The 27466-nt window shown below is 48.2% G+C and overlaps 1 protein-coding gene across 8 annotated transcripts; it reads right to left on the reverse strand.

Annotated features, from left to right (window-relative positions):
• Window positions 1–7137: 7137 nt before the first annotated feature.
• On the reverse strand, window positions 7138–26257 carry RASSF6 (Ras association domain family member 6). 8 transcript variants are annotated; one of them, XM_039701916.1, is made up of 14 exons: window positions 23039–23470; window positions 22061–22253; window positions 19944–20044; window positions 19744–19814; window positions 18602–18691; window positions 14434–14512; window positions 14065–14216; window positions 12091–12182; window positions 11470–11654; window positions 11265–11366; window positions 10281–10332; window positions 9654–9772; window positions 9470–9567; window positions 7138–8757 (listed from the first exon to the last, which is right to left on the reverse strand). In XM_039701916.1, the coding sequence occupies exons 5-14, from the start codon at window positions 18670–18672 to the stop codon at window positions 8682–8684; spliced, it is 1026 nt and encodes a 341-aa protein (XP_039557850.1). In that variant the 5' UTR covers window positions 18673–18691; window positions 19744–19814; window positions 19944–20044; window positions 22061–22253; window positions 23039–23470; the 3' UTR covers window positions 7138–8681. The 8 variants fall into 8 exon arrangements, with proteins under 8 accessions (XP_039557850.1, XP_039557852.1, XP_039557849.1 ...); XM_039701918.1 differs by lacking the exon at window positions 19944–20044; XM_039701915.1 differs by lacking the exon at window positions 19944–20044 and having other exon boundaries at window positions 21594–22253.
• Between the last annotated feature and the right edge of the window lie 1209 nt (window positions 26258–27466).

Here is a 27466-nt window from a genome sequence, read left to right on the forward strand (position 1 = left end):
TTCTATTCTTGTTCTTTGTAGCCTTCTGATCCTTCCTCTCTCTCTTGTCTTTTAGTATATTTTTCATGTAGTATTTTAATATATTCTATAACATAATAAATCAGCCTTCTGAGAAAAATGGAGTCAAGCCTTGTGTTCTCATATGGGAGGATTGCCTCAAGAGCAGGGTGGAGATTAAATTACCACAAAGGGAAGTAAAGAATAAATTATTTCTCTGAGAGCCCTCGGGAGCTGTTGGGCTGATTTGGGAAGGGGACCCTGACTCCCTACAGTGCAAATCCACCCCCAGCACACAGTGCAGACAGGGCTCTGACAGCCCCACTCTCACATCCTCCTGCCCCTTTCCCTTCAGGGACTGCTGCCACCAAACTCGGAGGCTGGCGCGCCCAAAGCTCTGCCAGCAGCCCAGGGACAAAAGGACCCTCCCAGGGATGAGGCACATTCCCAGCAAACGCTGCCAGCGTGGCACACAGGCACCCCTGGAGCTCGTGTTGGGGCTGGCAAGGGCTGCCAGGAGGACACAGCCCCCAGGTGGGGTGGCAGTGACAGCAGCAAACTGCCACACTCTGATGGCACAACAGAGACACAAAGGCCAGCAATGCCCACAGGAGGTGCACACTTCATTCTGCTCCCTGTGCTGCCTCATTCCATCAGCAGGGAATCCCCAGAGGGGATGGAAACTCTCAGGGTGCACAAAACACAGCCTCTGTCACCCTGATCCTGCTTCAACTCAGCACCTGGGGCCAACTCCTCCCCCCACCCCAGATAAACACTCCTCAGTTCCCAGCACCCTGTTCTCACCTCCAGCCTGCTCCTGGGGCTGCTGCCAAATTCCTGACAAGGTGACAAAGGCCACTTTGGACAGGGCTCTCTGTGTCTCAGGCGTTGGACACGGCAGGGACCAGGGTGCTCCAGCACAGACAGCCTGGAACCAGAGCAGATCAACAGGGTTAGCAACAGGCTGGGGACAGGAATTCTAAAACTCAAAATTCTGAAAACAGTCCCCAAAATGCTCTTTACTGCTACCTTTACAAAGGCTCCAAAGGGCAGCAGCTCCAGTGCCAGACCAGGACCTGCACAAGCCCTTGTGCCAGCCCTGGCTCCCTGAAAAGCACAATAAGTGACCATCACACAGGCCTTGTTTGCACAACTCCTGATCCAAACCCTCATCCTTCCTGCCCAGCACTGAGGGACATCTGACACAGGATTAACAAGTAACCTGTGTGAGAGCAGTAACCACCCCAGGCCTTGGCAAGATCTTGCACTGAATGGACCTAAGTTCTAATCCTTGACCTAAATTTCTGTCAGTTTTTGTTAGAAAGATACTTGACAGTAAATCATACAACAGAATTTAAAAGAATTTACTGCTTAAGGAGTAAGAAGGCCCAGGCCAAACCCAACCACCCCATCACTGCTCCACCCCAATCTTTGGAGAAATATTGATATCATTTATAAATACTCCCCTTCCCTCCCACTCAGTCCTTCACTGCACATCCCTGGAGAGGATTTACTCCATCTTTTGTTCCCAACAGCACCTCTCCAGCCCAAATCCCACTTCTCACAGACACAAACTAAGCAGACCTAAGGCAATGTTTCCAGCAGTGGATGCAATTCCTGAACTCCGTTTTCCCTGGGTTGCTCATCTAAGCACTTGCAGGAAACTCATCTCCTCAGCCCAGAGACTCTCTGTGCTCAGAGGGCAGCACAGCCTGATGGGACACAGCTCTGGCCCCACATTCCCCCTTGTTCCTGCTGACCTGGGCAGCCTCAGATAAACGCAGTCCCTCAGACCCTGCATCCCTGAGCACCAGGAGAGCCGGAGCTGCTCCCAGATCCCAGTGCCCTGCGTGGCTGTGATGACACGAGCACAGGCTGATCACTGCCCAGCACCATCCCTCATTTCCTCCCACTGCTCCCAAATCCTCCCAGCCCTCCCCCTGTCTCTGTGCCCAACCCAGCCCTGCAGGAGCTGCTCCCCTGGCAGAGCTGGGAATACACCGAGAGCTCCTGAATGCCCAGAGCAGTCCTGAGGTGCACAAACAATGCCCAGCCTGCCCCTCTGGACACAGCCAAACACCACAGCTCCATCATCCCAGGGAGCTCTGGCATTTGCCTCTTCACCTCTGCCCTCTTCCAGCAGGCACGGCTAGGGCTGGGCTGTCAGAAAGGGCATTCCCTAGGCAGTTATTCCCACAGAGAGGAAAAGAGGAAGGCTGTGTCCCCCTGACTTACCCCACAGCGTGGGCAGGACCAGGAGCCCTCCAGCGCAGACCCCTGGTGCTGAAGCTTCTTGGCTTTGGCTGCTTAGACACCAAAGCTTTTGGCAAAGATGGGAGGAGTTTGATGAATTTTCCTGTCCTGAAAGAGAGGAGGAAAAGACAATTAAGTCCACTGCAGAAGTCAAAGGATCCCAGCTTTCATATTTCTGCTCTGATTGCTCGCTACGGGGTTTTATCCATGAGAGGTGACACCAAACAAACATAAAAGTGCCCCTCCCCAGCATTTTTATTCCTAACTATTTCAGACATTAAAAGGATGCTCATTTTTCTTACTGCAGTCTTTGCCTAATTTTAACAGAACCATTTTCATCCCAGACCCCAGCTGTCAGTCATTCAATCCCTTACCACTGGACTCTGCACAAAGGAAGGGACACCCGGGATGCTGCATCACAAGAAATCCCAAAGAGAAACCCCTCCAAAACCCCACAGAGAAAGGATTTTTGCTTTTGGGACACAAGAAAGGCCTTTAGACCATTTGCATCCATGTGAAAAGCCCACACTGAGATTTAAAGATGTTGCACTTGAAGTCACAGACGTAGAATTGCTTTGGGATTTGGCATCTCCTGCACCCACACAAACACATTAAAAGAATTAAGTGCAGAGTCCTGAAGTTCAGGTATTCCAATTCTGTTTTGGTAGTGTCACTTGACATACCAAAATGCACAGCAATTCTTAAAAAAACAAAAAGCAACTTTCACCCCCACGTTCCCCCCATGCCCCAACTTTAAATTTTGCAGTTTTGGGGATCTCTTAAGAACAGGTTAAAGAAAAGAAGAAGAAAAGCCCAAGGCCTACCATCAGCTAGTGTACCAACCACCTGTTTTCCATGGATTTCCATTACACCCGATGGCTTTTCTAACAAAGCTCCAGTTCCACCTCACAGTAACCACCTGGCAACACTAACTATCAGCCCCAAGTCCAGTGCATCCCCTGTGTGCCATCTCAGCAAGTTCAGGGGCTCTTTGTGGGACAGCACCTGTTCTGGGCCCAAGAGCTGACTCTAATCCCTGTTAGCCGAGGTATCCAGCTGCAGGATCAGTGCTCAGAATGAACACTGACATGAAAGCAGTGACATTAAAACCATCAACAACAATCCCCAAGCAGAAAGAGATGCTCACCTGCTCCAGCGATTCCGTGGCTCATCCTCACGGGGTGACCCTGCTCCAGGGAGGAATCCCCACACAGCCCCCAGAGCTGGGGTCAGACACTGCCCTGCCAGCAGAACACAAGGGGTTAATGAAGCTTTTTGGACACACTCTGGCCCCAGACTGCTTTGACAAGACACCCATCAATGTGGATCTTTCATAAAGACAGCTTGTACCCATGCTTGCAACAGACTTTCACATGTTGTTTCCTCCAAGTCTCTGTTTTAAAGTGTTTTGATATTAAAAGTGTTTAAACAGGATTGACCACGAGCTCTGCACCCTGCCGTGCTCCAAGCCCTAAGGAAGAGCTGGATATCCCCACACTCAGCCAGGCTGAGGCAGCTCTCACGCAGGGAGGGAGCTGCTGCAGAAAAACATTTAAAAACCACCCCTGCCTTGAGGGTATCCAGAGCTGGGAGCCATGGGACCCCAGGAGACTGAGCAGACAACAGCCACGGCAGTCTCAGCACTCCAGCTGCAGTATCCTCATCCCTCAGGGCCTCTCAGCTCCTCCTGAGAGGAGCTGCTGCAGTATCCTCATCCCTCAGGACCTCTCAGTTCCTCCTGAGAGAAGCTGACTTTGGCTCTCAAGTGCCTCCTGAGACCCAAATCGTTCCAGGTGGGTCAGGAAATACATCAAATAAACTCATCTCTTCTAAGGTAACAAAACGTCTTGGTCCCCAGTTCCTGTTTCCTGAGGCAAAACACACAGAATCAGGGGGAAAACATCAAGTCCACAACCCAGCAAAACCAGTTTTTCTACTGGTTTCCATCAGGACTGTTCCAGTTTTCCCACTGACCCTCAGCTGCAGCCACAGGAGCAGCTTCTCCCTGGGACCATGGGGGTGGCACAGGGACACCCATCCCGCTGCCTCCCGGAAAACAGAGCTCAGCCCAGCCCAGAATTATAAACAACAAACAGAGTTATTGCCTTTGGCATTTGTGCATCAGCTCTGGCAAGTTATTACTGACCACAGAAATCCTGATAGAGTACAGTCTGTAATTACTGTTCTTGATAAAGTATAATCTGCCAGTTTATGTATGCACCTTTCATACACAGCAGTGTAATAGATACTATTTAGACTGTAGCATAATGGAGACTGTAAAATGTTAAAATGCTTTCACACGTAAGTAACTCAGAAAATGGTGTGAAATAATTAGGCGATTTCCCACATTCGGGGACTGTCTTATCTAAAACACAAGGCAACTGAAACAGAAACCAGAGCACCGAAAAAAAGAAGAATTTACTGACCCTCGTTATCAAATAACGAGGGAGTGAAAACAAAACGGGATGGCACCACAGCAAGAAATAAAATATATTGGCATAATCCACAAGGTGGCACGAAGACAAGTGAAAGGTTAAAACCAAGCAAAAGAACATCTAAACTCGACTGTCTGAATACGTATAAACTCTCATGAATATGCACGAACCCCCTGTAACGTAACAGATTATAGAGAACATGGTTTACAGCCAAGCACGCCAGCGCCGCACTTCATCCCTTAACAAACCTTTAAAAATTCCGAAGAGCGAACTTTGTTTCTCACGCTACAAAGCGCTGGCACCGCAGCCGGGGCGGGCAGGGGTTTCATCCCACGGAGCAGATCCCAGAGCCGCAGGTCCGGCACGAACGCGTCCCGCGCTCCGGCCCTCACCTCAGGCACCGCGCCAGGGCACAGCTGCCGCCGGCACGGCACGGCGCGGCACGGCACGGCACGGCAGGGCAACGGCCGCAGGGCGCTGCAGGGCGAGCTGCGGTGCGCAAGGGACCGGGTGAGGCGGACGGGGCGGCTGCTCCGGCCCTCTGCGCCCTCACGGGGCTCAGGCTACGCAGCGAGCTCCGGCCACAGGCCGCCATTGCACCGCAGTGCTCCTCTCCGGCCGAAGAGCCGAGTCCGGCCGAGTGCGGCCGACAATAGCCGAGTGCAGACGATAATGCACGAGCGTTCCCGAAGGGCCGAATCTGGCCGAGATTTGCCGAATCGAGGTTAACGGAACGGAACCGAACGGAACCGCGTTCAGCCGAACCGAACTAAACAAGCCGAACCGAACTAAACAAGCCGAACCAACGCGAGATCGGCCGAATCAAAGTGAACTTTACGAGGTCGGTCGAACTGAACCGAGCTGAGCTTCGAATACAGCGAGCGGCTCCGAGTCCGGCCGAACCGAGCCGAGCTCGGCCGAACCCTGGCTGATGCTCTCGTGCCCATTGATTAGCGCGACTGCAGTCACAGCCTAATGATCTCCGGCCTGACCCCGCGCTCCCGTCCGTGTCCGTGCGAGGGCCGGGCCGCGGCAGCAGCAGAACCCAGAGCTGGGCGTGTTCAGCGTGAGGCGGCGCCGCTTGCCCGGCAGCGCCTCGGCCCGGCCCGCGCCGCCTCAGGGAGCCGAGCCGAGCCGAGCCGAGCCGAGCCGAGCCGAGCCGAGCCGAGCCGCGCCGAACGGAGCCAGCGGCTCCGAGCTCAGCCGAGCCGACGCGAGCTCGTCCGACTCCGGCGAGCGGCTCCGATTTGGGCCGAACTGAGCCGAGCTTAGCCGAACGCAGTGAGCAGCTACGATCCCGGCCGAACCGAGTCGAGTCCGGCCGAACGCAGTGAGAGGCTGCGAGGTTCCCCGAACGGAGCCGAACTCTGCCGAACGCACCTGCGGTTCCGGGTTCAGCCGAACCGAACGAGCTCGGCCGTACCCAGCGAGCGGCTCCGAGTTGCTCCGAACAGAGCCGAACCCGGCCGAACGCACCCGCGGCTCCGAGTTCAGCCGAACCGAGCCGAGCTCGGCCGAACGCAGCCTCCTGCTCTCGTGCCCATTAATTAGCGCGTGTGATGGACTTTTAGGCCAAAGTATTTCCCTGTTGATTTCCCTGCCTCTGTTTCCCTCTTGCCTTCCCTGTGCTGTCTCAGCCCGCTGAACTTCATACCCCAGAACGGCCTTGGCTCCCCTCCACCCTCCAGTAAATCCCATCTTCCCTACTTCTCTCTTTATTCCTTAACAAACCACCCCTGACCCGTAAGCTTTTATTATGTTTTCCCCCCAAGTCTTGGCTTGAAATGTGACAACAGAAGGAATTCTCTTTTATTAATATTTTTTTTCACCCCGGATGTGTTTGAACAGCACATTCCCAAAGGATTATTCTGGTTCTTCCTACCAGAACTGCATTTCAGTATTTTTCTGACCAAGTCTAAGGCCAGCTCAGCTGAACAGCAAAACCAAATGTTCATTTGCAGTGACAGATGTGTCTGTGCCCTGCACACGGTGTTGTGCTGTGCCAAGGTCAGAGGACAGGCCCCGCTGCTGCCAGCTCACTGAACAGGTCACAAACACATCAATCACCCTCCTGGCACTACTGATCCCAGGGGTTTTCCTTTTTCCAGGGTCTGGAACTCATCAAAAGGAGTGAGAAAATGCTGTGGGCAGAAGGAGCTGCACGGTTCATGGGAAGGTCCGCGCTGGACAAGTGACACAAACAGCACGGGGAGCATTTAAAGCAAACCAAGTGACAAAAAGCCACATTTGGTTCAGAGGGAGGCTGAATCCCTGCGAGGAATTCCACTGAAACAATAAGCCAAGTGATGGAAATTCAGGGTTTGGCTGTGGCCACCATCTTCTGGTGTGAAATGTTACTGTATTGTCCCAAACAGTCACAGAACAAAACAAAGAAAGGCATTTTAAATCCTAAGCTTATGAAGTGTAAGTGGAAATGAGCTCAATGTACAAATTCAGGTAAGATACAGACTTTAATCACTGTTTCTGTGGGTAATGGCTTTGTGTCCAAGCCAGAATACCTTGGAAGAAATTCTTCCCCTGCTCTTGCCTGTATTTGTCAGGAACAGTTCATTTAGACAGCACAGCCCTCAGAAAGAACCAAGCCCACAGGAGTCACAGCTTCATTTCACTCCCTGTAATCCTGGCCAGCAGCACCAGCTCTGTGTGCTGTCCCACAGCTGTCTGACAGAAGTGACAGTCCCAACCCAAGACAAGAGAACTGAAAGGGATTCAAGTCTTGAACATCAGATGGTGACAGAAACGGCCTGTTTAATTCCTACCTCTTGGCTGTGAATTGTTTTTATTTCTGCCCTCTGTGCTCCCTTGTCCCTAACCATTTTCCTGGGCAGGATAATAAACTGTACTTTGAAATAAGGCACTTGCTGCAACCTGAGCAGCTTCAATATCAGCACCTTGACCTTCACTTTCTGAATTCACATGCCAGCAGTGTGAAGTTTTCCAATTTGATTTACTCCACACAATCTCTGGGCACCACGTTCTGCACATGCCTTTCCTCCCTCGCAGGTATCTGTCACCTGCATGAGACAAAGGCAGCTGAGGTAAGGCGCAGACACCAGGCCAAAACAACCAGCTGCCGAGGAGGACAAGGAGCTGTGCACAGGTTTATTTTACTTACATCTCTGCAGCTGGAGCTCTAACACTGAGCACAGCTCGGCCAGGAAGGACCTGGGAGCCGTGCCCTGTGTGGGGCTGGGGGCAAACTGCAGCCCTGCGTGGCTGTAACACAGCCTCTCACTGAGCACCCTCAATGCCCTGCCAAACAGAGCACACAGGCAGGAACACAATCACTGGTTCCAACTACAGAAACCACCGAGATGCCTTTCAGGAGCCAACAGTGTTCAGTCAGTTCTTACTTTGCAGTTCACGAGGTATTTCAGCAATAAATTCCCTGTCATTGCTAAGAGCTGAGTAGCTCCTAAGGGGGAGAGTTTCCAGTTATGTTTTCCTAACAGCAGCTCAAAGCTCAAGCAGTTTCAGCACCCACCAGCCTGAAGCCAGTGGATTTCAGGCATCTTGCATCGATTATTTCATAACTTAAATGGAAATTCTACCTGCAGTCTTAAATACATAAATATCTTCTGCCACTTGGCTCTACTGAAAAGCTTTCTGCTAATATAATACAATATTTCTTTAACAGAGGGATAACCACATTCCTAGTTTGCATATTTTCTACCAGCACATTGGTTATTGCAGTATTTTTCTACGCCAGCCTCTTGGTGCCAGGTCACACATCAGCAGGATTTAAAGCCTTGGGCTCTTCAGGGGAGTTTTTTTTGCCCATGTTCCAAGTCAGATCCAGCATCTGATGTAGTGCATCTCCGTGGCTGCTTCCAGCCTGCACCCCAGCGCTGCAGGAGTTAAAGGTGAGGAGAGACTTCTCCCACTGGGCACTCCACCAGCCCCAGAAGGCAGCAAGGACTGCCCTCCAGCAGCCCCAGCAGCCCCAGCATTCCCAGTGTTCCCGGGGCTGGCCCATCACACCGTGGTCTCTGTTTTCTTCACACTTTGACTGCGAAGGTGCTGCAGTATCAGCCTCTTCTCTCTTATGTACCTGACAGGGAGAAGGCATTTAAATAACCTCTGCAAACTTCCAGCCCTAATTCCAGCGAGCTGGTCACGTGTGTGTCTATTCCCAGCTTTTGTGTCCGTGTCCAACTTTCCCAACGCAGGCAAGTCTACTATTTTCTAAACGTTTCCTGAACACTTTGGTTCAACATGATGAGCAGCCCACCACGCAGTAACAGATCTGTGCTGCTGCAGCCTCTTAAGTGTTCTTGGACTCAGGACTCAGAGGCTCACAAATATGGGAGCTCCTCTGGCTTGTACCTGTGGGGCATTTTGAGCTACTGCCAGGGGGATTCCACTCAGCTCAGGTTGTGAGGGGACAGCTGGCACTGATGTGGCCTAAATGCTACAGAACCAAAATGGTACCGTGTGTGGTACTGCATTTACCCTTCCCAAGGGAGCAGCAGCAAGTAAAAACTGAGCCAGTCAAAGGCCCAGAAAGCAAACAGCAAACAAAATAAAGAGAAGTTACCCTCAGGGTCCAAATTTTCTGAAGACCCCACTCTGTGTGTAGTCAGTATTAATGATGGAATCTTTAAGAGCAGCAGGATAGGGAAAGGATTACGAACCCTCCCAATCCCTTCAGCCTTCCCATCACAGTGTTCTGCCTGCACTCTGCCACATCTGTATGTCCTGCTCATGACCCAATGGTACAGATTGCCCTGGACTCTGTGACACCTCATTTTGTGTCTGTGTACCTTGCAGTTGTCTGTTGAATCTCCTGCTCCTCCTCTTCATTTATTCTGTGCAGAATGGATTCCAAAAAGGGAAGATGAAATGAAATGTACTGAGCAACCTAATAAGGAGAAGACAAGAAAGGCACTGCTAACTGTGGTCATTGAGAACAACTCCATGAACTGTGAGAAGTGAGGATATACATACATCACTGCTGATCTCTTCCACGTCCCCATCCATGAGAAAGAACTTGGCAACCTTCTCAGAGGGCCCCTGCAGCAGCCTGTGCAGCAAGGGAACATCTCTACTCCTCAGCTGCTTCTTTTCTGGAATTTATAAGCAGTGTCATAAAACGTGGAACGTACCACAGGGGCTCCATCTACCACCTGCAGTCACGAGCCTTTTTTCCTGACATGGATCCCATACTGACAGATACCTAACAGGTCCCTAATATTGTGCCATTTAAAATACCTTCTCTCCCAGCTCCTTCCCATTCTCCCAGGTGTTTCCTTTACTAAAGATCAAATCTCCCTTTTCCTGGAAAAGTAAGAGTAAGCTGCTATGGAAGTAACCTCTTTCCACTGAACAATGAGTACTTTGAACTCAGCAATCCAAAGCTGTCAGCTGAAAGGGCCCACAATACAATTATTCAGCTTTTCCTCTCCGGAGGACACACCTCTGGAGGGTCCATGAGAAGGCAAAATGCCACACCACAGACACACTGCACAAACAAGGTCAGAGGCCTGGGACAAGTCCTGTTAACCCAAGGGACACATTCCACACACACAGAGAATGATTGGAGCTGAAGTGATCAGGCAGCAGTGGCTGGCTTACCTCCAGATGCATGGATAACGTAAAGTGCAAATTCATGGGGGCTGTTTTCTATCTGTGAAAAAAAAAAAGAAAATGCACTCAGACTCACAGACCTTCCCAGCACTTCCCTCTCAGCACATTTCCCCTGTGTGTCTCAGCTCAGAGATTTAGATCAAAGTCTGAGACAGGGATCGTGTCTGTAAGAGAGTTAAAGATACTGGATTTGGATAAGGCAGAAAGCTGTGCTGCCATATTCACCAGCCCTAACCCTTGTGTTCCCATGCTGCCCAAATCAGTAACACACTGGAAGCCCAGATCTTTGCTGCCTGCTTCCCTTGCAGCATCCTTCACTGCTTCCTATAGCTAACTTCTCTCAGATTGCATGCAGATCTGCTATTTGTGCTGCCATCAAGGTAAACCTCTGTAACTTACCCTCGTGCCTGACAGCCTTTTGAACACTTACTTTGCAATTTATTCCCTGCACTTCTACTCCCTGCTCTGTAATTCCCTTCCCTATAGAAGCTAAGTTTTCCTTCCAAGACACTCACAAGTCTTACTAACCACACAGAGTAATTCTGCAACAGCGAAGTCTCTAGACAAGTTAAATGGGAAGTTTAAGGCCATTAAAGTATAAATTAAACACTAAGCAGCCATGCAAAATCAAGATACTTGAGAAATATGCAGCAGTAAGGGCAAAGCGACTTCTGACCGCATACGACGTAGCTGGTGGGAGATGGTTCCAAGGAAATAAAGAAAATGAATCGTTTCAGACAGCATGGCACTGCCCTTGAGCAGTGCTTTTAGCTCGAACCTTGCCATCTTCCCATACACCTGGCTCTCAGAGAAAGCCCGTGACAGACATTTAAAACTGCCCATCTGGGTTTTTTTTACACTCTGCTCCATGCACTATCCTCACCCAGCTATTCCCCATCTTTCCTGCACTGCTGGACATCGGAATGAACGTTTCCAGCACACAGCCACGCCTCCTCCTGCCAGCAGACTTACCTTAAACTTCCGAAGCAACTGTTCTATCACTTGTCTGGTCCTCATCTGGCTGTTGATTCTTATTTTGGTTTCGGACCCAAAAGCCGGAGTGAACACTGATGTCTGGCAACAGGAACAGCCACACCACGGCGTCAGCGTGAGGCACAACTCACTGGACAGGGCTCCCTGTCTCCCAGGTGACAAAGCCAAGCCTAAAACCTCCTACCTCGTGGTTGTAGAAGTGGCCATTGATAGAGAACCTGTGAGTTTCTACTTCTGTCCTGGTTATGGTGGGGAGCTTGGTCCTCCTGCGCACGGCCGTGGCGTCGCTGCTGGTCCGGGGCAGGGTGGCACACTCAAGCTCCTGCTCCCTCCTGCACTTGAGCGTGTGACTTTCATAGCATGGATAACCTGGACAGAATAGAACCACACATCGTGTGCAGCTGCTGGCCACTCCCTGCCAGCACCCCCAGGGGAAGGAGGCTCTCAGTGAAGGGCTTCATTTACTATTTACTATTTATTATTTTTTGAGGGGGTGGAGCAGGAAAGGAACAAGGCATAGGAATAAAATGAGGAATAGGCTGATTGCAGTGTTTGCAGTTTGCTGCTTTGCTCCCTTGGGAATGATTTCTTGGATAAAGGCACAGCTCATTCCCACTGTCTGTTCACCAAGTCACCTGCACAGCAATAACCAGCCCTAGGCCGGTGTTTCCCCAGCTTGCAGTACATGCTGCAGAGCAAAGAGATTTATTCCCTTTGCTGGTAGGGGGGGCCTGACGTGTGAGAGGCCTTTGGCACGGTCACAGAACACAGAAATTTTGGTTAACCTGAGAGCACTGACACTAACTTTGCTCGAGGTCTGGCTGTTCCTCAGGAGATTTCAGTGTATCCCCGCTGATGTGATGGAGGTCATCAAACTCTCCCCAGCGAGTCATTCCCCTGAAAGACCAAACATGGAGGTCATCAAACTCTCCCCAGCGAGTCATTCCCCTGAAAGACCAAACGTGGAGGTCATCAAACTCTCCCCAGCGAGTCATTCCCCTGAAAGACCAAACACGTAGTTATCATTCACTGATAATGCTCCTCATTAACTCGGTGATTTCAGTTTATCCTGTGGCCAGGGATCATGTCATCCCTATCCCTGCTCAACTTACAGACTTCAGCATGGTAATTTTAGTTTAAGTCATAACAAAATAATATTAAAATACAGTATGACCAGCGATCCCAAATGTAACACATCCAATTTAAAACCTGTTGAACATCAACCAGGACATAACTTAAACAACTTGCAGTAATTCCTGATCTGTTTCACAGCAACAACCTGGATTAATCACACTCAGACTACCAGGCAGGCACACAAAACACACAAACTGTTGTTTAATAGTTACAGAGCACAGGTCTGTTACACAGGTTAAGTTACACACAGCCCCGTGGGTTGTCCAAACCAGCTGTGTATGAGAGCAGAAAGTTCCATCCAGCCTTTCAGAAAACCTGCATTCATGTCAATATTTCCATAAATCATTGCCTAAACTCTTCAGCCTAAGATCTTCATCCAGTTACTGCTCTGACCGAGAATAAACCAATTTGTAGTGCAATATTAAAAATGAATTTCATATGTATATGTATATTGTGTATTCCCAACAATATTCAGCTACCACCAATTTACACGCCAAACAAGATCTTGGTTGTATTCCACACATTTACCAAGTTAATTTAAGATCAGACAGCCAAGCTGCTCTGCATACCTTCAAGCATGTCAGGGCAGCCCCACGTTTCTGGGATCATGAGTGAATGTTTACTTTAGCATACAGATTTCCACCAGCCACAAGTTTTTTAAGAACTGCCCTGCACCCCACACCAGCAGACCTGGTCAAGGTAAACTGAGAGCCAGATCTGCCTAAAGCTCAGGTTCTTTCCTAGTCACTCCTGTCCAAATTCATCCCTGAATTTCAGCAGCCAGAGATTGGGAAGGGGACTTTACTGGAACTCCACAGCTGCAAAGGTGGCAGAATTAAATCCCCAGTTCAGTTCCAACATGTCCCACATGCAACCTAAGACAATAAGTCATTAGAAAAATAAACTCTGCAATACTCAATTCATCAGGGAGTCATTCAGGGCAAACATTGGCTCTGCCTCTGTACTACAAGATTCAGCTCATCAAATTCACCAACCAAGGTTGGGAAAACAGTGTTCAAAACAAAGGAAAAGTACACTGAGTACCTGTATCACTGAGCACAACACACTGGGGTATAAAATGCCATGGGCAGCAGCTGGAACAGCTGGTCTGTGGGCATTTTAAGGGGTTTTTACACCAAATTTTGCACAGACAAAGCCACTATCCATTCCTTGACTTGAACTTCACCTGAGCAGCAATGGTTCCAGACCTCACATACCTGGGAATGTAAGCTGGGACAGACAATCCCTCAGCACTTACCTACCAGATTCTGGCTTCGTGCTCTAGTGTGTACACCAACACGAGGCCTCTCAGGGGCTACCAGTATCAGTGCACATGGAAACACAAGGGGTTTGTTTGGGTCCTTTCCTATATTTTATACACATCAATTTCCCAGTCCTTGTGTAGGAATTGTCAGTTCCCATGAAAAAGAGCAGCCTCCTCCAGCTCCTCAGCCTGAGGGCCAAACACAGATGCTACAAACACACACCTTCCAGCCCAGCAGGAGCTGTTGAAAGGCTCTGCTGTCCAGCGACCACCACGGCCTTTGGGGAATCTGGGATATGCAGTGCAGCCAGCCACAGCCACTGAGGGCACAACACGAGCTATCTTGCAATGCTAGCCTCCCCAGGGAAGTGCATACATTACCTTTTACTAGGGAAAACCCCCACATTCTCTGCTGACTTCAGGGTTACAAAAGAGGGTATCTGCTTCTCATCCTGGATCTTTAATCGGATAGGATGTCGCACGCCCCAGAATATTGAGAGGATTCCTTCAATGAATGGGGTGCTGCCTTCTCGCTGGAGAAAAACAGGGAAATAGTGCTGCATAATAATGGCGTAAAAATAATCAACTAATAATAATCAATTACATTTTTACATTATTTATTTATTACATTAGATGGGACATGTCGTGCAATAGCAACACCACAGCAAGTGGAGTCCAGTGCTGTGAGGAGAAGAGAGCACTAATTAGTGATGTCCAGATTAGTGGAGTTTCTCACTCCTAAATCCTTACCTGATTATATGTCAGTTGTAGATTCTCTTGATCTGAATAGTAAGAGTTATAATTCTTCAGAAGAGAACTGAGCTGCTCTCTAGAATAAAGATCACAATGGGGAAAAAAAAATTTAACATCTCTGTAAAATGCTGGTGGTATGTGGCAGGGTAACACCCCATAATTGTAATTGTGCTACCCACTGGATCCTTGTACAGGTTTATTAATGATCCATACATCATTTTCTGAGAGAAGAGTTTTGTCAAGTTATTGGGCTGTTCATAAGTTGCTTCTTTAAAGGCCCAGAGGAAATTAATTAGTCAGTCTCACATGACCTTAATAACGCTGCCCCAGCACAGCTCGTACTTTGCACCTCTGCAGCAGTCATGAGCAGGAAGCAAACAGAACAACCTCCCCATGCACCAATGCTGCAGGTTACTTTAACTAGGCTACACTTGGTTTTCCCTGCATGCTGGCTTCCACTCGGGTCTCATACTGCTTCAGATACTTTTCCTGTCTCCAAACACCTACAGGATGGCTAACATTTCTATTTCCCTCTGCTTGAAACAAAACAGCTTTGCACCACGTCTTTGCTGAGAGGAGAAAGGAAGGAGATGAAGAGAACCTCTGCCGACAAGCAAGGAGCCACGGAGACAAAGCCAGCTGCAGGTCAGGCTGTGGAGGGCTGAACAACGACAGAATTAATTGAAATGCCTTTCAAGGCCATCGAGAATGAAGCGCTCTTCCCCCCACCATTTAAAGACAACTCAGACTGTAATTCAAGCAAGCAATTCCCACCAGCAGAGGTGGTTAACCATGGGGAACAACTGCATGGAAGTGTACAAATTCTTCCTTGTGGACTAACGATTACAATGGTTTCATGTCCTGCCTCACAGAGATGTGTGAGGACACTGAGTTTTTTTCCAAAGACTGCTTGTTATTTTATTTCCACGTTTGTGGGAGCTGCTGGAGCAGCAAGGCCCACAGATGGAACACACAGCACCTGCAAACTCTGCAGCACACATTCCTCAGAGAGCTGCTGGAGCTGTTCAGAACCCATGAACCATCAGAAACACTATGACAGCTCCTCCAGCAATTTTAAATAAAGGAAGTGCCCCAGAGGAACTGACAGCTCAGCATGGGGACAGGCCCCAGGAAGGTGGCTTTCCCCTGGGCCCAGGTGTCCATACACCAGAGAGGAACCAGGGACAGCCAGGAGGGCAGGTAACATGTCCAGCCTGTGCTTGGGGCAGAGGGCGTGCAGAGTATGAATATGGAAAGCTTTCCCTGTCATACCTATCCCTCCCTCTCCACTTAATAAACACGACAGTGTCCCATTGCTTCAGAGAGCCTTTTCCCACTGTGAGAAGGGAGAAAATCAACTGGGCTTTTACCTAGCAGGTAACATGAGGACAGGGCTGCAGCACAAAACTCAAGGTTCATTGCATTCCCTGCTAATTCTGTGGATGTAAATTATTTACTTTACATTACTGCAATCCCACACACAAAAATATTTTTAACTAGTTTTATCAACTGGATTCTAAAGAAGTACTTTCAATATTTACTTCAACTTTGGTCTTAAACCCTCAGAATGCTGGTGGCAAAAGTCCTTCTTTGCCCTGGATTGAAATAGTTCATTGGAAGTCCCTTATGTCTCTGTGGGGGACCACATTCAGGTCATCCCACCAAAAGGGAATGCAAATAGGTTTGGATATGAATCAGATGCAAGCCCAGTTCTGATCACAGAACTGGCTACAGGCAAGCAAGATGAAGCATGCCTTGGCCCCGTACACAGGCAAGCTCCAGATGCAACTCGTGATTACCAGGCAAGAAGGAGATAGGCAGTTCTGTCCATGGGATGTTGTGACAGACCTGCTGATCCTGCTCAAAAGGTGCTCCACACTCAAGTCTCTGTACTTCACAGCATTTAGCAATCATTTCATTGACAGCTGTTATCTCACAAGTTTGTTCCAAGCAGGACATTGGGAAGGTGAGCTCCCTGAAGATGGATTAGAAATACTTAAGGACTTGGGGCACGCTCTGAGGGTCATCTATTACTCTTAGTCCATGTTGACTGCAAAGGCAAATAAAATCATAGACTAACAGCAGGAAGTGGTCTGCTAAGGGTCATCTCTGAAGCAGATTCTGTTTCTCAGAGCAAGCCCTCAAGATTTCCACACAGTTTCTTGCCTTGTCTAGAAAAACTTGCCATTACCTTCCTGAGAAGTTTGCATAAGTAAATCTTTCAGGTTTCAGCCTTGCATTAGTGCAACCAACTGTGACAAACCACACAAGCAATTAGAAAAGCCCTGAGGGAGAGATTAACAGCAGCTCACTCTGACTTGTTTGTCCTTGTGCAGTAGAAACATAAGAGAAAAAAAAACATTTTCCTTCTTTTTGTCCCAGAAGGGAGTATGTGCACCAGCCTAGTTCCAGGAGTAGTCTTACTGTAACACATCGTCCTGCTGCCCTAATCTAGAGGCAGATGCCATCTCTGCTAGTTTGGTGTCTGGAAAATCAGCAGCTGTTGGGACAACAGCCAAACACAGCCATTAACAGAAACCAAAGCCAAGTAACTGGCAGAGAAACTCAGCCCAAAAATGTAACATGCACTGCAGATTCACCACTTTCTTCAGCAGCAAAAGCGGGATACAAAGGAGCTGCAAGATCAGGTGGTGAACCACAACAGAGCCCAGGCTGCTCTCTGGAAACACTAACCCAGGACAGCTCACCTGTGCTCTCTCCTGCCCAAGCCCTGCACACAATCCCTGAATATTTACGGCAGTTTTGCTGGAGACGCAGCAGTTCAGCCAGCTAAATCATCCCACAGCCTTTGGTCAGCCTTTTGATCCAGCCGTTGTGCAATTCCCAAACAGCAAGCTTGCCCCATCAGCAAGATTGCAGGATAGAACTGGAAGAGAAGCAGTGTAACAGCAGATTCAAGGCAGAGATGAGGGATGACAGTCTGGAAATTGCATTGGAAGCAAGCCTGAGTGCATATGGAATGTCAGTGGTTCTTGAAATGCTTATTTCCTTGATGCAAGGTGAAGAAAGTTTAAACCATGGCTGTCATGCAGAAAGGTCTCAATTGGGATGCACATTTCACCACATGAACAGGCAAGTGCTTAGAGCAATAAAGCCCCAGAGACACTGGTTCACCTGGTACACCTCCAAACGCTTTTCCATGCCAAGTTCACACACATGAGTTACCTCTGACACAAAAGCACTGCAGCCCAAATTAGCAGCAGTATAAAGGGAACGACTCCTGAAGAGAAAGGGAGTGATGCATCTGCTGCCTGCGTGCTCTGGGCAAAGCCCTGACACCCTTCCTTGAAAAGGGAGAGAACAGCATTGCCCAGGCCACACAGGAAAGTATCAGGAGTCAGGAACAAACCTCTCCTGCAGCACGATGAATTCCACTGCAGACCCATCCCTGGCTGAGTCCACACGTGGTTTCTTTCCCATGGGAAGACCAAGAGCAATGGAAATGGAGAGAGAAGAGAGGCTCTCCTTCCAGCTCCTGCACTCTTGTCAACAGGGGAAAAACAATCCCATAAGAAAGGGGATGTTGCTAAATGCCAGGTGGCTCAGAGTTTGGGGCAGCAGTAGGAAAAATTCCTCCCAGGGAGACTGAACTGTGGAAAAGCATCCCACAAATGACAGTTAGACTGCAATTCCAAGCTTTTTTTCACAAGTAGGTGAAAGAGACTCTTCCTCTGACCACAGCAGAGAGCTAGCAGTCCAGAAGTCTTTCTGCACAGATACCCTGCAATCCAGGGCTGCCAAACCCCAAGCTGCAGACAAGCTAAGCTCAACTCTGGAACTTATGGTCAATTCCAACAGATTTCCAAGACAGGAAGGTCTTCTTCCCTAACTTGTAATTTTATTTCAGAATCCTCTAGAGGGGCTGTTCTCCTTGAGGAACAAAAAACCACAGACCCAAAAATTTAATGCTCTGTTCTTTTAATTCCATGTAAAGGTCAACTCTGTTCTGTAGGCAGGTTAAACTAACTAAGTATTAAACTAACTAATGGTTAACTAACTAACAATTAACTAACTAGTAGTTAAACTAACTATTGCTGTTGCTACAGGCTCAGCTCTCTACGGGATCCCCTGTCAAGGAATTCATGTGGAATAACTTGAAAGAAAGCAGCAAAGTCATTAAATATCCAGTGTTTTAATAATTTACCTGGTTACGAACTTCTCTTCATTGATGAAAACAGAAGGCAGATGCTGTGCCTTCATAGTCACTTTCTTCATTTACTCAGAAGAGATGAATCTAAGGAAAAGGTGAAAAAAAACTAAATGCATCCACTACTGTTACTACAGAAGATGGAATAGTAATCAAGCACAAAGCTTTAGCTGGCTAAGTGACACAGGCTGGGACACTCAAGCTGAGGGCTCACTACATCATATTTTGACTACTTCATACTTTGCCTTAATACCTAACTATTTCCCAGTCCTAATAAAAAAAGCCATAAGCTATTCCCATCAAGTGTAGAAGAGTCCCTTAAATCCCAAGCACTACATCTACCAGGACTTCCTCAAGCAGTTTTAGGACTTCTTCAAGTCCAGGATTATGCTCAAATTGTCAGCATTCTGAGACAGCAGCGCAGGTACTGGGCAGGATCCATGTGTCCACTATGGACAGAGCATGACCCAGGGTCAGCAGAACACACTGCGACTCTGCCAGCCACCCTCATCCGGATTCCTAAAACCAGGCAAGGGAAGGAGTGGTGATGCTAAGCAGTGTCCTGCTGCACACCAAGCAAGTGGAATAGCAAAGGGAGAGCAAGACAGTAATTTCAGGGAGGCAGCAATACAATTTACAGATTTCCACACTGGGATTCAAGCATATTATGCAGGCAACGAGCCAGAGCCACAAGACTTCAACAATGCATTCCTCAATAAACTTAATTATGGAGTCTAGGCTCTTTCCTTCACCCCCAGGTACTAGAATAAAAGGAGGACTGAGGAGTTAACTGAACAAGTAGCATGACACATGGCTGGGAAAAAAAACCTCAGAGAATCCTGTGAAAAGCAGTAACATCTCCAAAGACTGCACTGGGAGTTGATCATTCCACTGCCATTTCTCTTACTTGGACGTGATGACAGAGGAATTTGGCTCACAGCACTAGACGCCCATTGTCCCTTAATGCCAGGGGATTGACCTGAATCTTATTTCAGACTGCATTGGACAGGGCCTGGTCGAAGATACCTGCAAAGCAGCTGATTGTCTATAGTCCCCGTGACAAGCAGCCTTCCAAAAACTGATTTAGGGAGCATTCAACCTTGAACGGGTCATGGCTGGGCAAAGAGGAAACACCTCACCTCTGTGTACTGCACCACTGAGCTGCTTTTTTAGATGTCACCAATTTTCCATAATCATAGATCAATAGCTTCTAAAAAACAACATATAAGGACAAATGAGAAGTTTTGCATATAAAAACCACGATCTTCACCCTATAAAATATATAGGAAGGTATTTCCTAACCCCTAAAACCAGAGTGCCCTACCAAAATGAGCTTTACCTGAGCAGCTGGTGTTTCTAGCAGTGCTCTATCAGGAGCTCACTGAAAGGAGCAGCACTTCCTCTGTCCTTTGGGTGACTTCCATCAAGACAAAAACATACCTGCAAGCCAAACAAGCCCAGGGACTTCTGTACAGACATGAGTTTGTGTGTGAGGAATACACTGCTGTATACCACTGCTTGGCTTTTCCCTCTGAAATGACTTCAGTAACCACTGGCCACACCTTGAAATCTGATTTTATGTGATTTGCTTAAGAGCTCTGAGTGAAGCAGCTGTCTGTGTCAGTGTTATTTCAAGCCCTTTTTTCAAGATGCAGAGGAGCTTATGCACTCTGGCACCTGAGTAGCTGAACACAGACCTCAGCTTCCTCGCACCTGTCAGGAAACAACATGCTAAGAGCAGTGGATAGCCAAGTCACCTCTATTAACTGTAGAGCAGCCACACTGGCAAGCTCCAGCAGCTCCATTGCTTTTCTACACTATTTGGCCTTAAAATGATTCATCTGAAAGAAAAAGCTGATCTCTGCACATGGAGAGAAGTGACCTTTTCACACACACACAAAAGAGATGAACACTGTGTTTTGCTACGCAGCAAATGGCTCCCAGTAAATTTGCCTTAAACACCTTGGACAGATTTTAAATCAGCCAGGTGCCATTAAAATGCTGGAAATAAAGCTAACTGGAAGAGTGGGTGGTGATGGGGATAATTCTTCACCGATGCCTTTCTCTTTCTTTCCCTCACGGCCGCAATACCCAGGACAGAGCCTTCTCTCCTGTGGCTGGGGAGAAGCACAACTCTCACTATGTTCTCCTCAGCTATGTGACCTGCTGTGCTTGTCAGCCTTGCACCAAACACTTCCATACCACCAGCTCACTCCAGAGGTGAACCTCTGCTCCCTGGACCCTTCCCATGGGCACATTGTGGCTTATTTTTAGCCAAGACCTAAACCTGTGGGCTGCCACTGCGCAGTGACTTCCCCAGCACCAGGACCTGACACAGCAGATGCCAGGATGTTTGCACTGGCACTCCCTAAATCCACAAAGCTCTTAGATTTCCCATCACCTCCTGCTACCTTGCTGCTTTCCATGCCACTTCCCTGTAGTCCTTTTGAGAAGCAAACAGAAGTGAAATGCCTTTTCCACTGCTCCCTTTGATTTGAACTAGCCATGCTAGTTTTCCAGCCACTCCAACCATATCTGCCTGTGCCACTTATTCAAAGCCATCTCCTGACTTACTTGGTATCACACAGGTGTCTCTACCATTATGTTAAACTGGACTAGAAGGGCAGAATTTCCTCAGATAGGTTACACCTGGAAAGTGGGACCTTGGCTGGACTAAACAGCTGGCCTGAGACTTAGCTAAGTAGAAACCTAATGCTTGGAGGAAGACTGACTGAAACATGAAATACGTAGTGAAGGAAAGACAGGAAAGCAATGGGAAAGTCAGGATGACATGAAAACTGGGGGAGCTGCAAACTGAGCATCTCTCGAGGAGGATTGCAACTATTGGAGGAATCTAGGAAAAGCAAAGGGAAAGCAGACCAGTGCACATTTCAAAGCTGCAAGAGCATTGTCTTGTGCAACATGTCAGGGCACAAGATAAATCTCACAAAGGTAATGAGCTGTACTTGTCTGTAAGTTTCATACTTACCTGAAATGGTTTTGGTTTTTTTCCCCCCCAAAGAAGAAGTCCAAGTGTCCATGCAGAGGCAGATAAGAGGACTTGCTCCCTTCTATTCAATACAGTGATATTTAAGTCATTTACTTAAGGGGACAGACCAGGGACGGTAGAGTGCAGGAATGAGACAGCAGAAGTTAAGAGCAAATGGCTACACAGATTTTTAGACAAGGATTAAAAAAGGCAGCTGCAGAGGAGAACTGGAAGGAGAGGACACCCAGGATCCAGAAGTGAGCCAAGGAGGAGCAGCAAGGCAGCACCTCAGTTTGTGAAACAGCCTGGATGTGCTTTCTGGTGCATCCATACATGAAGACAGGGCCCGCAGAGCGCAGTGCACTACGCAGAGCCTCTGCCCGTGCTGGAGAAACTAAAACCCCAAAGCTCAGCAAAGACCCCTAGGTATTTTAACCCAGAGCTCCCCAAAGTTCTTCCAAACGCACGGGAAGTCAGCATAGGGTGAACCTCTTCCATGTCTTGTACAGAAACCATAAGGCTCAGCTGTCTGTTAGCTCAGCTATCCACTGCAGGCACACAGAATATTCTGTACATAGGCACAACACCATGTCCAGCTGAGTCATCTTCTAAACGCACAGGTGTCTGGTATTTGGCAAACTCTTCAATCCTGATTGGTTGCTATGAAGATGAATTTAAGATTTGTTCAGATAGATAAACTCAGTATCAGGAGAATAATTTTACTAGTCACATACTCTAGTTATGGGACTTCACGTTCCCCTTGTTTGTTATTTTTGTTTACGTTAAATGTCCCTACCACCAAAGAAAAAGGTGGTAATTAAAACAAAGTACTTTCTGAACAACTGTGTTTTCCCCACTAATTAAAAAAAAAGGTGGTTTTTTTTTTTTCCCTCGGGCTTTCAGATTTCTTCACACCTTATTTTAATACTTAGCTGTTCAGTACAGAGCATTAAGAGCACCCCTTGAGTACAAATCACAGCATAAGCCCTCTGCTCAGGCAGGCTGGGAATGGGATTTGACAAAAACAGCGGTGAATTGGATCATGCGAGTACGGCCCCTTCACCTTCCCAGGCACATCGCAGGAGACGCGCACACGCTCCCTGCCCCGGGGCACTGCTCCGGCGGGGCTCGCACACATCCCTTTCAGGCAGGGTCACCCCGCTGCGGGAGCAGCTCCTTTCTGCCCGCACGGGTCGTGTCCACCCGCACAAGGTCGCTGATGTCGCTCCCGCATCCTCCGGCACCCCAGGAAGGGCACGGGCACACCGAGGGGCGGCACCGCCCGAACCAACCTCAGCCGGCTCTCACACAGCCTTTAGGAGCTCCTGTGGAGCATTCCTCCTTCCCCCGGCACCCCAATGCCCCCGAGGAGTGCCCGGCGGTGCGGGAGCCTCCCAGCTCGCTTCCCCGGCGAGAGGAGCAGCCCAGCCGCCCTCGGCACTCACCTGGCCGGGCGCTCCGAGCAGAAGAAGCGCAGCAGGAGTTTCACGAGCCTTTCCCTGAGCCCCGAAGGAGGCATGGCAGCATGGCCAGGGCGGACAGCCGCCTCTGCTGCTGCTGCTGCCCGGGTCCCTGCTGTTAATTACTGTTTTGTTTAACAAACTGGGAATGCTGGAAGCCCAGGACACTCCCCGCACCTCGGTGCACGTCGGGAATATTTACCTACCACTTTCCTTTCTCCGGGCGCTGACAGGAGCCCGCCCTTAGTCACGGTTCCACCTCCAGGAGGCTCCGGTTAACGCTTTAATCACTACCTTGGCCAAGGGAGGCAACCTGCCAACTCCCTGGAATCGTCTGGTGAAACATCCCGTGCCCAAAGCTCTTGTTGGGCTTCAACCTCTTCTGTTTCCTAATCCATCGGATAAAGCATGCTTTCCCTCAGATACCTGCCCATCCTCAGTGTTTGGGGGAACAACTGGTACAACCCATCGGTGTAGATACACAGATTTAGAACGTTATGGCAAGTTGTGACAGAACAGCTTGTCACCTTAACCCCACACAGTTTGTTTTTTGTTGTTTTTTTTTTTTTACTGAACTGTGTGATACCCTTATGAATATTACTGGGCAAGAGCTGCATCTGTCAGAAGGAAAGCATGGCCTCTTTAATTGCTCAGCAGTAAACTGCATAAGGAGATGCTTAAGCTAGAAAAAAGAGTTGAACAAGACACACCTTCACGATTTCCACTGTTTGCCCAGCTGTTTCCAGCAAACAATTCATTCACCAGATCAACCCCAAAACAAGAAGTTATTGGGCCACAGAGAGGAGCATGAAAAACACCAAACCTGAATTTGCCTTCACGCCCATCTCATTGCACTTTTTCATATCAAGTTCCTTCTGCTTTGTATAATTTGATGCTGGGGAGAGGCAGAACAGACTCGAATACTCAAATGTTTGATTCCTGATCACATCCTCTCCTGTGGTATACTTCTGAACAGAGTTGGACACACTGCCAGACACACACCACAGCAAGCCTGGGGTTTGGGATTAAACTTTGTGCTGCAGTTTCTGGCTTTGCACCTTGAAAATATTGACACAAGGACTTAACTGGTATTTACAACACTGAGTGTCACTCAAAACAGCAGGGAAGCAGCACGCAAGGTTTTTTAACTCAGTTCACAAGAGCATGGAAGCTCCGTGCTGGGGCTTGGAGCTGCTCCATCTCAAGTGGGACAGTTTGGCACAAGCCCACACAGCTTTCCAGCTCTGTAAAACCAGAGGTTTGGTTTTTCCTCTCCCAGCTTCAGATACTTGAGCACGCTGCCTGGTGCTCTGGGATCAGAGAGCTGGAGCAGAGAGCAACAGCAGCCTGACTCCTTTCAGTCTCTAAGCCAAGATCATGTCAAATACCTGTTTTGGACAGGTCTGCCACCCTGCTGGACACTCACACCATGAAGCTGTGGGCAGCAGGAGGTACCCGAGTATTTTTATGACTGAAGACCGCACTATTGGCTTACAACAGCAAAATGTGATGTTAACCTCCCCCCGAAGGATAAATCAGGCTTCATCCTGACCCCAAACTTTGCAACTTAAAAAGCAAGCAAAACCTCGGATTTCTGCAGATAGCTTTTTCCCTTTTTATCTTTTTAATTTTTTTCAAAGTTTGTAACCAAGTCTTGCAAACCAAGCACTTTAAGTACTTAGATTCATGCAAAGATATCTCAGTAAGAAATTAATACAATAAAGCAAAGAAACCTCTAATTGTAATAAAAACTGCAGCTCCCATTCCCAGTAAAACCAGGTGTGTTGGTCCTTACCTTGGCCTGGGCAACGTGGCTCTGGTTTATTTCTAGTTCTCTCTCTCACCCTTGAACCCTTGAACTCTTCCTGCCACTGGGCAAGTTTTGACCTCATCTGAGTCACACAAAATTACCTGGTGAGTGGTTGGGAAGGACTGGTCAGTGCAGGCTGGGTGCAGGTATGGGGAGGGGAAAAAGGTCCTCAGGGCCACAGAGCAGGAACTGCTTTACTGTCAACCCCAAGAAACAGAAGGCTTTGATCCCTTTCATAGAAATTCAATCATCAATGCACAGAGAGAATTATTTTTTTCATCTTTCATAATCAGCATAGTTTGCGTGCCCTGGAAATCCATGAACAAGTCACAACTTGGTAAAACTGCTTCACCTCTTGAGTGAAAGGGTAACAATAATTTCTTTAGAACAGGCAGGGAGTGTGATGATCCTGGAGTCTTTACAGACTTTGTTACATTCTGCTCCTTGCACGATTAATAACTAAGTAATTTTAGGTTAATAAGTAATTGGAAGTTGGAGTTGAGCTACTTCATAACTTGGCCTCAAACCATTAACAAACACAGTGCTGAAGATAGGAGAGAACCTGTAACGGGAAAAATAGAGATTCCTGTTCTATTTTTGTAGCAGACAATCACAATAAGCAGGCTGCCATGGCAGCATCACACACGCGCGCTGCACTTCAGTGGAAGGACTTTGATAAACACAAAGTGTTCCTTTGTTTCACAGTGAGAAGGAAAATCCCTAATCCTGTTTGCAAACACCTATTTCTAGACGACTCATTAACTTCGAGCACAGAAAATTCTTCCAAGATTTTCTGAGCTAGGTACTCTAAGGCAAAAAGAGAGCCTCATCTGAAAAGACCTGAATTTAACTCAAAAAACAAGTGATCAATCCTTCCATTCTCATTACAAATGCTACCAGAGGGGTGGCATGATCATAGGAACAAACCAAGAAATCAAAACCTGAATTTAGGCTCCAGTGGGCCTCCCGCTCCTTGGCAACATTATTTTGTGTCATCACAATCAAGTGCCAACAGCAGTACTCGTGTGCCAGGACATGCTCTGGAGCCACGACTGATAAGCACAGAATCCAGAGACTGGGTAACAGATACTAGCTCAGATAATTAAGTATATCTTAAAAATGAAAAGCACACAAAGGCTTATGCACTGCCATGGGCCATAATCCCTCACACACACCATTTGGTGGATTTGAGAGCCACGAGTTTTTAAGGAATAGAAAAGAAGCAGAGCTGAAGTTGGCAGCAGCACACGTATTAAAGGCTATGGTTTTGAATATCACATCAAGAACTGGAACTTACCAAACACTGACCTTTGCCTGCATGGAAAGCAGCTTGCAGGTGTCACTGTTATTATCCTCATGAGCCACTGCTGGATGGGCAGGTCTGACCTAAGCATCTGAAACACCTTTAGTCATGCCTCGTGGCTGTCATTGCCTATCCACACCCATGGCATCATCCATTTAATATTACAGGACTTCACAGAGGTACACGGGGATTTTTACTGCCTGGAGCTACAAAATATCAGAGAGGGCAGAGCCAGAGGGGACTGTCCTGTCCCAAAGAGCTGCAGTAATACAGCTGGTCACTCCCACTGGTGCTGAGCCAGGAGTAAAATCACTGCCTCATCACACCCAGCCAGGACAGCACTTAAAAACTGTGACTTGGCCGCACTCAAGGTTTTCAGTCCATCAAACATAATTTGTCCAATTTTTTTCCCCCTGTAGGTCATGCTACATATCTGGATTATTCTGCCTTCAAGATACAAAACCCTTGGTCTCCCATACTTCTCACAGCTGCTATCAAGACCCTCCCAATCCCCACACAACAACCACCCACCAATGCATTAGAGGATCCTTTTATGCTCAGTCACTGCTCTGAAATGACCAGTTGAGGCCATGTGACTGTATTCCCTGACTCCCTTTTCCCATTTTCAATGACTTTTCTTCAGTTTTTCCTTAAGGCAGGTGAGTCATGATGTGTGCTGTCTCCTATTTTCTATTTCTTTAAAAAATGTCTGTCCAGAGCTCCCCTCAATTGAACAGTCACTTCCTAGAGTTCTGGGGAAGACTCAGATCTTAATCCTGAACTGAAATTGTTGCCATCGTTCCTGGAAGGGCAGACTCACCTGCTACAGCAGGGACATCCTTACAAAATAGCCTGTCATTTTTTCTGATACTTCTATTTAGATGAGGTATAAAGATGCATTTTCAATTTGAAAGGTGTTTACACATCAAAGCTTCTCCTGTACAGACAAGAGGACAGTTTGTCCCTGCAGCAAAACACACCGAGATAAGTGCCAGTGATGCTTACCTTTGTAAGAATTAGTGCAATAAAAGGGTGATAAACAGCTGTCTCTTGTTTCAGCTCTGCCTGAGCAGCAGGGGATCAGGGGCTGGTGGGCACTGGGGAATGGCAGCAGTGGCAGTGTGCCTGGGCAGCCCACGCTCCTGCGCTCACAGCCCCTGCGTGATGCAGGCATTCTTCACACCCTGCTGAAATTCCCAACAGATCAGGATTCCTCCCTGAAGCAAGGTTCCACTACAACCAACTGTGGCTGGTTTGACAGTGCCAAGTGCCTCCTACAAACTGACATCAGGAACCCGGC

Source organism: Passer montanus, unplaced genomic scaffold (genome assembly GCF_014805655.1).
Source record: "Passer montanus isolate IOZ18808 unplaced genomic scaffold, ASM1480565v1 scaffold150, whole genome shotgun sequence".
Taxonomy (NCBI): domain Eukaryota; kingdom Metazoa; phylum Chordata; class Aves; order Passeriformes; family Passeridae; genus Passer; species Passer montanus.